Source organism: Anser brachyrhynchus (assembly GCF_964034855.1).
Source record: "Anser brachyrhynchus genome assembly, chromosome: 2".
Lineage (NCBI taxonomy): Eukaryota > Metazoa > Chordata > Aves > Anseriformes > Anatidae > Anser > Anser brachyrhynchus.
In genome coordinates, this window is record NC_137695.1 from 135,782,921 (window position 1) to 135,797,990 (window position 15,070).

General features: G+C 38.6%; 1 protein-coding gene across 3 annotated transcripts in view; it reads right to left on the reverse strand.

The window, feature by feature from the left end:
- RUNX1T1 (RUNX1 partner transcriptional co-repressor 1) overlaps positions 1-15,070 on the reverse strand; it is a 115,370-nt gene that overhangs the window by 5,735 nt on the left and 94,565 nt on the right. For all 3 annotated transcript variants that reach the window (XM_080581277.1, XM_080581278.1, XM_080581279.1), the window contains 2 exons: positions 13,146-13,214; positions 7,108-7,298 (listed from right to left, as the gene is read on the reverse strand). In XM_080581277.1, coding sequence (XP_080437403.1) covers positions 7,108-7,298; positions 13,146-13,214 — 260 coding nt within the window. The remainder of the gene's footprint in view (positions 1-7,107; positions 7,299-13,145; positions 13,215-15,070) is intronic.

Sequence of the window (15,070 nt, forward strand, 5' to 3'; positions counted from 1 at the left end):
CATGCTTGCTGACCTTCTAGCTATTCATTTCCAGCTAAATTGCCATCCCTGGGCTTGGTCCGTATTTCCCTTAATCCCCTAATCTGAAAACAAATACACATGTACAAAACCTCCCCATGCAGACGTTTCTGAAAAGGCAGTTTTCCTCACATGGAAAAATGCTGAAGTCTACCAGCACCTGCCCAGGTGCAGGAATCCCTCCCTTATGGAGATCCTACTGCACCACTGAAGAGCATGCTCTAGTTTATTATGGGGATGGCAAACTTTCTCTATTCAAAAATCTATCTAGTTAATACAGGCCAATTTCTGAAGTATCTTCATTTTGCTTCCCTTATTGGGGAGGACACATCTACACAGACAGAACTGACTTCTAGACCTGACCAGAGCCACCATACAGTATTTTGGTTTCTTACTGTAATGTCTGTATTAATGTCAGAAAACAGACATTTAAATTTTAACGTTACAGGTCCAGCTTTTTAATTTGAATAGTCATCAGTTAACTATCAGCCTGTGCAGAACATGTAAAGTGATAAATAAGTGCAAGATTTTAATGAAGTGACAAAGCTCTAAGTTGGTTCCTTACATGATTTACTTAATGTGTCCTACATTGTCTAGTACGTGATTTTGTCCACTGCACATATTATTTATAATTTAACAGGTCATTACAGCTTTAATGTAATTGTGGGAATAAAAGCATGTAAAATGCAAGAATTTCAAAATAAATTTTACAGCTCACATTTATGCAACAAATTATTGCATTTAAGAATTACGACGGTATAAATTAGCATAAACAAGCACATGTGCCATGAGGAGCTTGTACAATAGCAGCTGGATTTGACACACTGAACTCTCTGTCCTACACAATCCTCACCACTGTGACCACTGGCTGCTCCTTTCCATGTATAAGCAGTGAAAAACAGCAGTAGAGATAGGGATCAACAACTGTAAGCTTTGGCAATGCATGTTTTCTGTTCATGTTGCTGGAGGATAGCTTCAGAATCCACATTCTACTGAAGAAAAAACAAGTTCAAGTTGCTGGTTAATGGCCTGGGCTGTACTTGGTAAACCTCTGCTCACATGTTCTCCATTGATCTAGACATCGTGGACAGAGCTGAACTCACTATGGGATTGACCATGCTCAAGGCATCTTCTCTCCCGTTTGAGAGGTTGGTATAAGGCCTAAGCAGGTATTTCTGTACAAGCCAGAAGCAAGGAGGAAATGGATCACAGAGGCTGAACTGCATACATGGCATCTCAGATAACAGAGGACCACAATGTCATGTTGGTGACAAGGTGGCAAACATCATATACCAGGACATACAAAGGGGACTATGGACAGCTTGATACCTGAGTTAAGACTACCTCCCAGTGCTGGCAAAGCCCAGCCTGGAATACTGTCCATGCTGGGATGATGCACTTCAAATACTGGGGAATCTTCATCACTAAAACACAGACAAAACAGGGATATTACAGTTACAACACAGCTACAGCTGATCATGCATCGGGAAAAAGAGTAGTGGATCTCTCAAAGCCTCTCCTGTCTATTTTCTCTGTCTCTGGGGAGAGACTTACTATACTGCACTTCCAGCTTGTGTTTTATAGAGTTCCAGATGTAGCTAAAACTATGAGGAGGACTGGATTATAGTTTAACTCTGCATTGATTTTCCTGTGAAACATTGAGGTTATACAAAAGGCCAGATTCTCAGACTACATAATTCAATTTAACTTCACTACCCTGAAAATGGATTAATTCAATGAAATTGGGCTAAATTACACCAGATGGGAATCTCACTCCGAATCTATGCCAGTGATCATATTTCATCCTCTTCTTTCAACTGACAAGGAACATCAGTCTTAGGTCAAAGCCTTATCTTAGGTCAGACTCTTAATTCTCATCCACTTAAGCTTCCATCTTCAAACAGAACTCAGAAACTTCTGTTTGCCATCATGAAAATTCTCAAAACAAATGCTCTCCATTTCTGTGGTCTCCAGTACCAGGATACATATTTGTCAATAATTTTGCCCATCCCATCACTTTAATCTCTGAAACATTTAACCACAGTTGGGCATTTGCTTTTCTCTGACACCTCCATCTGAGACTCAGAGTAGAGATGGTTTAAAGAAAGAAAGGGGAAAAAATAAAAAGGACCTTGAGGACCTTGGTATGTCTAAGAGATGATGAACTCTGAAATGCCATAATACAGTATCAAACACTGCTTTGTCATTTTTGACAAATTCTGGTTTTCCACAGTTTACCAGGAAAAGAAGCAGGGATTTTTCCAGGTTCTTCAAGGACCATGGCATTCAGCACTCAATCACTGCTAACCAGAAGAGAAAGAATCTAGAGATCACTGAAACAACAGTGGCATAAATGAGGACTGATTCTATCAAAGACCTTTTAGAATGGGAAACACATTCTTTGGAAATTCCCATGGTACTTCTAAATGCAGTACACCTTACAAAGACATTCAAGGCTTAAGATGTTTCTAATAGAGTTAGCCCTATCACTGAACAGTCAAGGCTTACCCAAGCTACTGTTTATTGTGTGTGAAGTATACCTGTGTTCATACAAGCTCGCATGGAGAAGCTGCATCCTGAAAACACAAGTGTGGAGAATCATATTGAAGGGATGTGGCAAGCTGGCTAGACAGGCTTAGCTTAGCAGCCTGGGGCAGTGCCAGTGTTCACATCACATCTAGACTGATCCTGTGCTGAACCCAGGGCTCTGGTGCCTCTGTACCACCCGCCAGTACAGAGAATAAACTGCTGCTTTCTAAGAGATGCCCAGCCAAAAAAAAAAAAATTTAAACATTAGCTGACATGCATAAATTCAATGTCAGCCCAGAAAATGGGGCTTGCCTATATCACAGCATCTGATACTCAGAGTCAGGTTTGCTGGCACAATCCTGGTCTCAGTGGATTGGTCAGCAGAGATTGAGCCCAGCTGTCTTCAAAATGTCAGGTAAGTGTGATGTTCACATACAACATAAGCTGCTGCAATGTAAACAAGCCTTAACATTACACATCTCTTAAAAGCAGTGTTGGACCAGTTACATACTTGTTTTATCTGAGCAGATGTCAGCATCTGCTTTAAGTAGAGAGAAATGAAACATTTGTGCTCCTTTGCTGTCCCCAGCCCCCACCCTACTAAAAGTGAGGAAGAACACTGACTGTCAGATTTTTCAGTGGCATTTTATACCAGAGCAGAAAGACAGATGTTTTAATTCTCCCCCTGCCCTCCTCCCTACAATCTGGGCAGCCAGTCTCTTTGCTAAGCTGTTCACCCTTACTATTAAAATTGATTTGCACAACAGTATATTGCAGCCAAAGCAAGCACGGCAGTCATTAAAGAGTAGGCTGCTCACACATGTTTCTGTACTTAGCCAAGTCAACTACTGATGAATGGGTCATCTTTTGTCAAGCAACTGTAAGAAACTGGTAAAGAAATAATTTGTGGTTCAAGAACAATCATGCTGACAGGTAGGCCTTCTCTTGTTCTTTTGCTTTCCAACAACAGTGTGCTCTGTTCACTGGTCCTCATCCAATCTCTCCTTGTGATAACAGAAAATAATGAAAATGCTCTAGTCAGTTGCAAGAGCTTATGCTGAGAAGCTGTGGAAATTTTCAAAAAGTAAATGTACAGACATTGAGGCCAGTAAAATCTGGTGAGATTGCTCTAGTCAGCTCCACATGTCAACTGCAATGTGTTTTTTTTTGTTTGTTTGTTTTTTTCAGTCATGGAAGCCACGTTTTCTGGTTCCAAATACACACACACATATACTTCTCTATGTGAAACTTCTGAAAGGTCTTGGAAGAGAGCACATCATCTTAAAAAAACAATAATTACAAAAATCTAGAGTCTTAGGCCCAGATATTGTTTTGGGCTCCAGAGCAGACTGCAATAGAAATCATGGCCCAAAGTCCTCAGACCAAAGCAGCTCCAAGAAACCTCAGTTAGGTCCAGGCTGCATTTTACTAAATAACAAATGAAGAACTGTAAGGGAGAAAACTTGCCAACAGACAGGGAGTGGCTGTGGCAGATGAAATTTATATCAGAAACATCAGAAATACGGTGCCAAATTCCCATCTCCATCCATAGTTTCCACAGCCAAAAGAACAAATGACACCCGTGGGAGAAATATGCTGTCAGGAACTGCACAGAGGTTGTACAGCAGCCTATACTAAGCTCTCTTGCAGGCCTTGGAGTAATATCTCACCAAGGATAAGAAATAAGGAGAGGTGCTGTACCTTCTTCTATGCTTCTAAGACTTCAGGAGCTGCTATTAGAATGCCCTCAAACTTGAAACTATTCTAGTCCTGGATATACATATTTACAGAGTACAGCTGAAAGTTGTAAACAACTTTGTAAACAGAAAGGTTTATGGAGACTTACAACCCAGACAAATGAAAAGGAATATTCACAGAGAGATCGAAAGATAATGAACACCCAAGTAACTGTGAAGTTCTGTTCCTCAGCCCCAATAAACACAGGGTCTCATCTCCAAAGAGACACTTCTCAAACACTAACAAACTGATCGCCTGTCCTCGAAGATGAAGGAAAAGACTGGTCCATTTTTCCATGTGTTATCAAAAAAAAAAGAAGAGACAGCCTAAGTCAACAGGTAGTTGTGGGAAGCATGACCTACTTGGTTGGAGTTTGGCATAATTGGAAGTTGAAGACGTACCAGTAAGAACTGGACACACATACTATTAAGTATCCTTGTCATCTGCCTTCAGAATTAACCAGGCACCTGTAAACACCGAGGTCTATTAAAACCTGCATTTTACTTCTCAAAACAGCCACCCTAATGTGCCACTTATGACCACCAGAGTGAAAGCTGCAGGACTAGGCCACTAAATAGGTCCTAAGTATGTAGTTTTGTCTAGGTCCAGAAGGCTTGTATCCTCCTCGACTATGAACAGCTCTGAGAACATCTGTAACCCTATGAGTCATATTTCATTAGAATGAAATTAAAAGAATTATTTGCCCTTTTTTAAAGTTCTGGTTCCAAGAAGTGAACAACCTCATAAGCAATTCTTCTGAAGATGAAGTTAAGATGTCTGTTGTCATACAGCCTTTTCCAGAGCTATGACTGCTCAGGAGTGAATTAGAGCACACAAATGAGTCTGGATATGCATTTACTTGTAGAAGAATGGCCTGTATGCACTGGCACATAAGGCCTTCATCTGTCCTGCCTACACTACAACGGTTCACTAAATAGATTTAATTTGCAATTTCCTCTGAGGCATTTACCTTTGGAATTTTGGTTTTGATAATGGGAATCTCTTGTATATATACACACATAAAATGATAGCTCTTTAAGGACGCTAAGTCAGACAAATGTCATTTCTATGAACACGGTGTACGAAAAATGTCCTTGAATATCTCAGATACAAAATGCCAATAAATTGAATTTATGTCTCATTTAATCTGCAATGGAACAGTTAATACTTAAAGGGTACATATACTTCTCCTGGTCCCTTTCTTCTTGAGAAACTTTCAGATGCTGAAAATCAATTCCTTTTGTCTCCTTGTTATTCATCTGCTACACATTAAGGAGAAACTTTGGGCATTCAGTGATCCCACAATAGTCTTTCATCTCTGGAGAAGCCTGGTATGAATTAAAATCTTACGCTCCCACAAATTATGGATGCATACTGCAGTATGCCACTGGCTTATCTGCTCATGACTTTTGCCAGTTTTCTCAGCATGCTTCAGCTACCTAATCTGCATCTTTCAACTTAAGTCACTCTTCTACAACGTGACCCATACAATCCAGGAAAAGTGCTTTGACAGTAATGTACACTAATACATAACACCACACAACAGGTACTGCTATCAGATATTTTTCCAACTCCCTGCAATTTAGAACTTACATTAAAAAGTATTTTTACTACAGCCAAGATCTCAGTACAGAAACAGTAAATAGGCTATGAAAGTAATGTACTTTCATTTCAGTGGCCTTAAGAAACAAAGATTATATAGAAATACCTGGTGTAATTTGTGTCATGTCTGTCTTTAAAGGCAATTTTAACCTAGGACATCATTATTTGTCTGTAATGGATGCAAAATTCTGCAGCACTGGTAAATCACACCCTGGTCTTTCACTCCTAGCTTCCTGCTGTTGGTGCTGCTGCGCAGGAATTCGAGGTTCCCACACTCAAGTTTGAAAGTAAATCAGGGCTTAACATGCTTATTCTTGTTTTACACTCTGTTGTTGTTTCAGTTTATTTTTCTTCTTTCCAAATACTGTTTGCCCACTCTTCAACTCTCAAATATACCCTGCAGTCAAATTAACACGTTCAAATTAAGGAAACACTTGTAAATCCACATATATTTCTGTCCTACAGGAACTTTTACTAATAGCTTCTACACCCAACACCTTCCCCAGAAAAGCTTTTAGCTACTTTGCTCTATAATCTCATAAATGACTGTTGTTTTTTGTTTTGTTTTGTTTTTGTTTAAATTAGATCTGAACATGAAATATTTTCCACCATATACTGTTGTTATCAACTCAGTATCAGCAGTTTGAAGAGCTTGAAAATAAAGCTAGTGAAATGCTAAATTAGAAGAGAAACATACATTATATGTAATCCTGAACATCAGTTAAGAGGTGTCACTGCAGCTCAAGTCCTTTAGCTATTTTGGGCTCAGATGACCACGTAGGCAAGAAAATTTGGAGGTCTGCATGTGCCTGTAGTATACATCCAGTGAGAATGTCCAAATAGTTAATAGCAGGCACTGAACTCCTCATGTCACATGAATAGCCTGTGCCAGGTAGATTTAAGCCAGCTCAGGCACACCTAAGGTTGATGACAGCTTCATGTCATCCTATTTCCTGTTCCAGGTAATTGTACAGATCCTATTTTCTTCCAGCATCACAATGGTTTTCATGTTTTTGAACTCAGATGAAGCCATTAAGATACTTGAGAAGATTCAATACAAAGACATCCATTCTCCACCTTCCCAAACAGCAACTATCGCTAATTTTTCATCAGAGGAGACAAAGCAGGTTCAAGCTCTGACAAAAACAACCTAGCATGGGGCTGCTAGCTAGTGAGTGCACTTGGATAGAGAGGTGCCTGTCCAGCAAAGACCTTACTTACCTCGCTTGAATCCTCTTGCTGATTGATAACAGCTAGTGCATCCTCTGCAGCCTGGCGCTTGGCTTCGGCAACAGTGCGCTCCATTTTAGCTCTCTCGGAAGTGATCATGTCGTGAGCTTTCCGCTCGGCCTCTGACACTGCCTTCTGCAACTCGGCCATTGCCTGACGTTTAACTTCATTGACAGCTTCCTCTGCAAAGGAGGGAAGAAATCCTCATCAGCACAGGATGTTTGGCACAGGGCTATGCAGAAGTAATGCACGAAATGCAGCAGTTAGGCTACTGTATTGTGTCTTCATGGTGAGAAGGACCAAGATGAATCTGATTCCTCAAGACTCTTCAAGACCACCCTGTTGCTTCTTTACTTCCACATCACCAAATCTCTCAGAAATCTCTAACACTTGTGGTGATTCTTGCTATTTTGATTCAAAGTTAGTACTTCAATAGGTACAGACATTTCAGATTGCTGGTGCATTGTTTTTGTAATCTTTTAGATGATTTTACTTGGAAAATTGGTTTTGCAGCACACCAGATTGATGAATATGTTCAGCAAGAATTATTACATAAGACATAATATTACAGACTTTTTCAGAATGGTATCTTTAAGCTTTGGAAATTAAGACAGGATTCAGTCATTAACATTTTTTTTCTGTATGTAAAAAATAGATACACGAAACACCCAAGGTTTTGTTTAAAAAAATTAAATCATTCGTCTAATATCTTTTCCTGGACATATAATTTTACAAGCCAGAATTAAAATTTGTTTATGAACATTCCTTTGACCTATTGATCTCCTCTGCACACTGATGTTTACATGGCAAAGACTCGACTTCCTGACGCTGCAGAGCCCTTGAGCACACCAAAGCCAACAAGACTCCAGTGCACAATTAAAACTCAGTCAGGGCACACTGCTTCATTACATACAAAGGCTAATGTTTTTGTAAAATAACTAAGTCGCTATGAGCTGTTTCTTCAGTATATACTTGTGTCATATCTTTTATTCCAGAAAACATGAATTGTCACAAATTAGTTATTTGGGTTTTGATGCAGGAAGAATGCAAAGATTTTACTAATGAACAGTCTTTTAATTGACAACTAAAACAAGTAATTTTTTTTTTAATTAACTGCTCTAATTAACAAGGAAACCATCCTCCCCCTGAATTAGTTTATCTAATTTTCATCTTTATTCAAAGCAAAATGACAATGATTAATTGAAAATTTAATAAGCAGTAATTATTAACTTGGCAAACCCAGTACCAATTAACACTCTATTAAAACTAATTATGACATGTTTCATTCAAGTGTTTGCACTTAATTGTTTCATCCACTTAAAAACCACCTTAATTAAATGTTCTGTTTAATTAAAAACATAGATTTCTAATAAAAAAATTTACTGTAGATTAAAATTTAAGTATTACAATTGTGTTAAGGGTTTGAGTTCGGAGGCTCCTTCAAATGTATTTGTGTGTATGCACACATAGACCTAACTCTTCCATACAGATACTAAGTCAGAAACTGTCGAGTTTTGATGTCCCATAGCTCTGCATTTGTTATTTTAAGCCACTACATGAAGTTTCCATTTTCAATTATTAAGCCAAGTACAATTGCAATTGATACATTTTTAAGCCATGTACTGACTAAAATTGAATTAATTAAAATGAAAGAAGAGTTGTATTATTTGTTGTGTGTGCTCCATGTGTGTGTGTCTGTGAGAGATGTTTCAGCTGAAGTTTTTGGGTGTGGGGAGGGGGGAATTAAGAGATAAAACTTATGCCTTTATTTTTATGAGGCTGAAAATATGCCCTTATATTACCCTACCATAAATGTTGTTTAGGGGAAAGCCTCAGGAGAGGAAAAATCATACCCTTCAACCATACAGCCAAGGCTTAATTTACTTTGAATATTCAAGGTGAATTAAAATTCTATCTAAGTGGCAATACAGGACAATAATTTTTGCTTACGATCAAAGCTGCAGCTAGACTAATTGTATATGCAAATCAGGCAATTTATATTTAAATTATGCATTCCTATTCTAGTCCCACAGGCACACACAGATCAGCAAAGGGAATTGGTAGGACATTTGCAAGGTGCTTGAATATTTATTACCAACTGCAAACATTCACTGATCGTGAGAAAAGAAATATACACAGGCAAACATACAGATGCAATTTTATTACCATTTTTATAAAAATGAGGCAACTTAAATACAGACGTTTTGCATCTATGAACTGCAGTTATTAACAAAGTAGATTTCTTCGAGAAAATCAGTATTCTTGCTGATATTTACTATGGAATAGAAATTATCTTTGTATGGTATGATGCACTTTCATTACATCATATAAGCTCAGTCTTATGCTGAAATGTTTGCAGTGGTTAGAAATGACAGTTTCATCTATTATTTTAATTTGGAAGCAGAGTACCCCAACATTTTACAGAGACTTCTAATTTTATAGCTTTTAATCCTAAATAATCTACCTCTTTTCAATCCAAATATAAAAATTGAACCTTATATTCTAACTTCTATGTCATGTTTTTTTGCAAAGCTTCTGAGTGTGTGAAGATGCTACAAGTACATATGAGTCCATATGTTGAAGGAAAAGGGGTTAGATATTTTAATTGGCATAAACTATGGATTGGACGTTAGTATTTCCATTACCTTTAACAGCAAAATTTGTGTAATGATATACTAAAAATGAAAGCAAAGTTAAACTACAGTGCTTTTTGGTCACATGATTTCAATATTGTGACTCATGACATCCAACTCATGACACCCAATTTATTAAAAATAAACAAAATTTACTATCATTGATTTTGTCCACGTCTCCTTAAAAGATATGTTTCCAGTACCTACAGGTATTTCATAGCCATAGAATACAGACATTGTAGTTTCAGATAAGAATAAAAACTGTAATATTTGTGGAGGAAAAGTTATGAGTGACAGTGAAGTAGATTTTATTTGCCTTGACAATTTTAAGCTATCAAGCACTACAGAATGCCGCTCCTTTTCCAGAAAACAGATTAGATTAGATTCAAATATCAGAAAACTTGAATCAGTAGGTTTTTAAACTAAATATCTAAGATACATTTATGTGCATCCTCCATTTTCCAATTACTGCTAAGCATTCTTGCTCTAAATTCCCTTGTCTTTTCTTCAGAATTCAGCTGAAATGTTCCTTCACTTCCACAACTCATCATTCACTGCTGTATGTAACCTGACATGATGACGGCAGCTCCTGGGCACCTCCCTCACATCATAGGCACCCTCAGTCCACATCATGAGAAAAGAAAAGGTGATGGACAGGGATGAGGCACTGTTACTGTGACATTTGCATCACCTCCCTCTCAGGCTGACCTATCAAAGAAGGCCACTGGGAGTTGGTGATGTGAGTTATCTCACCTTCACGTCACAAAATGTGTAATTTTTTTCTCAGGAGTACCCTGGCGAACATGCAGGAGTTTTACTGTCTTTGTATGAGAAAGTATAGTCATCCCATGCCTTTTTGGTAATTCCAGCACTTCATCTGGACTGCCATGAGCAGTAGATCTTGCTGTGTGACAGGGGATGGCTGGAAGATGGTCTCCCCATTAAACTGAAAGAAGCTAAGACAGCAACTCGTAAAGGGCCTGAGATCACCTCAGTATTTAATTAAGAGGAATAAGTATTTCCACGAAGCAAGTCATCCAACCTCTGATCCGACTGGCCCTCTTTACATGCCTGCCTTGCTCTTGACCACTGAGGACACTGAGAACTTGGCTTGGATTCTTCATCTGCATAACTATTATTCAATGTCATTAATCAGGACACTGATGACTTTCTGTTCCATTGACATATGAAACTGAATTGAGTTCACATGGCTTTAATTTACAAGGTGATGTGTGCTACGTGCTTGCTCCAACAATCACAAAAGCATGTGCTCAACTTGGTATACTTAAAGAATTGCACTGGAGTCTATCAATTTCAAAAAGTTTAAAGTGAATCCCTTTTACACATGATTTGCTGGTTCAGATGACTTTGGGGTTGCTTATTAACTGTTTTTGTGCCAAGTTCTTTCAGTTCAACGGATTCAGCTTCTCAATCAGGCTTTTTACACTTAATTCAGCTGTCTACACATCGGTCTTTATGGCCATTTGAGACACCAAGATACCCACACTGAGCTAGCAGAAATGACTTGTGAGAGATTTGCAGCCTTCTAGGCTGGCAGTTGCAGCCCAGCCAGGAAACTACACAGCATCTCAAATGGCATTAGAGACCTGTTCTTACAGGCACTGAATTGCACTTTTACTGCCTTGAACTGCTTATGAAACTGGGGAGATCTCCAGCTTCAGTGCACTCTCTTGAAAATGAAGGCCAATGATTTATTAAAAGCATTATGTCTTCTGATTTTTTACTACTGTTAGTAACAGATAGGGGTATGCATCCTGTAGCAGGTCAGATTTTTTTCTTCTCCAGTTCACAGACACCCTTAATAAAGGGAATCTGACTGAAAGCCACATCAGCATGAAAATAGAGTCCAGAAAAGGGTAGAAAGAAAAAAAAATATGTTTCAGAATAACTGATGACATAATTGTTCACTACATGACATGTCTCAGTTCCTTTATACTACCATATCTGGATAAACATGATGAGGAACATCCAGTTTTATAACTCAGGCCAAAAGCTTCATTTAACTTGTATGCTAGCATATGAAGATTTTTTTTTTCTTCTATTGGAGTCAGAAATGGCCTGATATGCCAAATGACATCAAAACCTGGATACTGCAAGAGAAATAAAATTCCTGAAATTCCCATGCATAATGCTTCTCTGTAAGGCTTCCTGGGACTGCACATTTTTTTCTTATTTTTCACTTAGGATGTTAACATAAATATGGCAAAACAAACTCTGAAAAATACTCTGGGCATTGAGTTACAAAGGCTACGTGATTCTTGGACAAAAGAAAAAGTTGTAACAATTTTGTTATTTTTCATAGAAACTACAACAGATCCAAAAATACTAAGTTGCACATTGAAAAATGTTGACTGTAAATGATAAACCCATGCTACACAAACTTCTTGTCTGATACAACATTATGCCATTTGTGTGTTCTGCATCTAGTCTAAAATACACCCAGCAGTTACAGGACACTTGAAAGCATCAAAACTGCTGCATATTTGCCATTTGATCATTAGTCCTGCTCAGGCAGCTGCAGTACATGGCTGTACTGGTGTTCAGAAGCTCTCTTCGTCAGTGCGTGTATGTGTGTGGGGACACGTGAGAGTAGAAGCTCAACTACCCAGTTCTGGTTCAAGAGCCAACTCCTGACCCCTCTGAAAACAAGGAAGCTCTGATATCGATGGTGAAAGTGCAAAGGTTTGGCTGCAGCACCACAAAAGGATCCTCAGCAAGAAACTCCTGTGCTCAGGCAGAGTTTCAAAGTGTTGAAGAAAACTCAGCACAACCACAACAACTTCCCATGGTGCTTTTCAACCTTGGAGAAGACATGAATCTCCATGCAACCACTAGGACCAGTTGAGACACAACCTTCTTTGCTTATTTGAACACTTACCAGGTTTATGAACCCAGACTTCACTTGGGGCTGATGATCACAAAGTCTTTTTGAAATTAAGAATGGCTACACTGCATATCTAAAGGTTTTTTCCTTAACAGGTATACTTATTTTTTTTTCCCTGTTTTGGGAATTCTTACCTTAGCTAGGTAAGAACATTGAAGATTAAAAAAAAAAAAAACCCCACAAAAGCATTTTTTTAAATTGCTAACAGATTGAAACCTTAGCATATCAAGTTTCAGCCTGGAACCATTATAACCCTTGAAAATAGGGGTCTGTAATGGAAGCACTGATAGCCCCTTAACTATAGCAGCAAATGCTTCCATTATAAAGATTATTTCATGTTCTGATCAGTTCCAGTTTAAGATTATTAAATACAATTTCTTCTTGTTACTAGTAAACCCTTTCTTTTTTTTTTTTTTATTCCTCACATCAGTGCGTTAACAACTGCACACAGCTGCCAGAATACTAAGCTCATGTTTTTAAACAGTTCTTACCAGCTTTCTTCCAGATCTCCTCTGGCACGTATCCAGACGCAGGCCTGTGAAGGAATTCCCGATGCGATTCTGCAGGAGGAGGGGGGGGAAGGGGGCGGGGGGCAGAGGGAAAAAGAAAGAGCATGGTAAGCAACGCTTGGATGTCGAACAGGGCTCAGAGAAATACCTTTTCCCTTTACTTATTGCTCAGGCAAAAATCACATGAAGTTTTTCTTTACGTGAAATAAGAAGGGCACTGTGGCAGACACTCACTCAGGAATTTCAGATAGACTGGATTGACATTTAGGGCTCGGATGTCTCATCTTAAGCCAAGCTGAGACTCGTTCGCTTTATTTTTATTTTACAGTGTTTCAAGTCAACTCTATATGACAGTTTCCATGCTTTTAAAGCTGGCTTTGTGAGACTGACTGAGGGAGTGACATGCTTCATCCTTTGTAATTATGTTTATGAAAGGAAAGAAGAAAGAGGGCAGCAGCCCGCATTTGGCACTTCTGGTCTGTCTGGCTACTGACGAGCAGAGATAAAAGCCGAGATGTCAATCCAGTGATCAAATAAACCATCCACAGAAAAAGAAAGGGGTGTTTCTATATGTTCAGAGATACGCTTTCCTATATCTGAGCCTGTGTTGGTAACTGTAGCTGCGCAAGTTTGGAAAACAGAACCTTTAACTTTAGGTTAAGCGCCTACATACACACACCCAGCAACCTCACGGGAGCTGGAGCTCATAACTCACCCATATATTTCAATCACATTTTGACAGCTCTTGCCCCCTCCTCTCCTTTTTTTCCAAGGGTTTAACCTCTGGGCATGAGCCTAAGAACTCTGAAATCAGCAAGATCCCGTCCACGCCGACTTCAAAGCCACAAGATCAGACAAAGCAGGAAAAAAACTCACTTTGGCCTGAAATTCAGCATACAGATTCTCAGCAGATGAAAAGCTGCTCTTTTCAAATACAAATATAATTTAAAACCTGATCAACTGCATTTCAAAGTAACATAGGAGAACTGTTTTTAAAAATACAGATAGATTCACTGCTGTGATTACTACTGCCTGTGTGATAGAACTCAATTGTCAAAATATCTTAATTACATTAGAAAGGTTTTGCATCTTTTTTAGAGATTTTGCTAGAAATCAAACATCCTCTTTGATGTCTGATTTTGAATCAGAATAAAAGTATTTAAATCATTATTTTAATTTTTATTAATTATATTCATTTTTGTATATTAAATTTATTATTAGATAACTTGGTGGAAAAGTAGCCTTTTTGATGGTAAAGGCTGAATCATTCGATTTTGCAGTGTTTTTTATACCACTATGGACATGAGTTCAGTACTGTTTATATAGAGTATGATACAGAAACTTAAAAAAAAAATTTAAAAGAGGAGGCTTAATATGGCATCTGGCTAACAAAGGGGAAATGACAGGGGCAGTTTCAGCTGCGCAGGCAGCAGGGAATCCCAACCCCTGCCCGCTGCTCCACAGACACAATTTCTAGCACATGAATCTGCAGACACCGACTGGGCAGATTGAATCTTCCCATCTGACAGGCAGCTGAGCGGATTTCCCCAGCTCTTCTGTTTATCACTAAAAATGGATTTTTATAGGCAGAATTTCACACCTCTCAAGCATAAAATGGTGGGTGTGTATATAAAGTTGTGTGCAAAAACAGCTAACTATTTACATTGGTTTAACTGACCTGATAGAGGTCTTCAGCCCTGATATTGAAAATGTGAAAATTCTCAGTATCAGTTGGTTCATATGATTCTGGAGACTACAAATATTATTATGTACACTTCTCCCATCCTTTGGAGGTTTTAGGACCTATGTGAACAGTTCCAGTTCAACCAGGGACAGAGGAGGCAACAGAAAATTCTGCTTGAAAGCTCAGAAAAACTAAAGGCGAAAAATAAAAGCATTCTTATTTC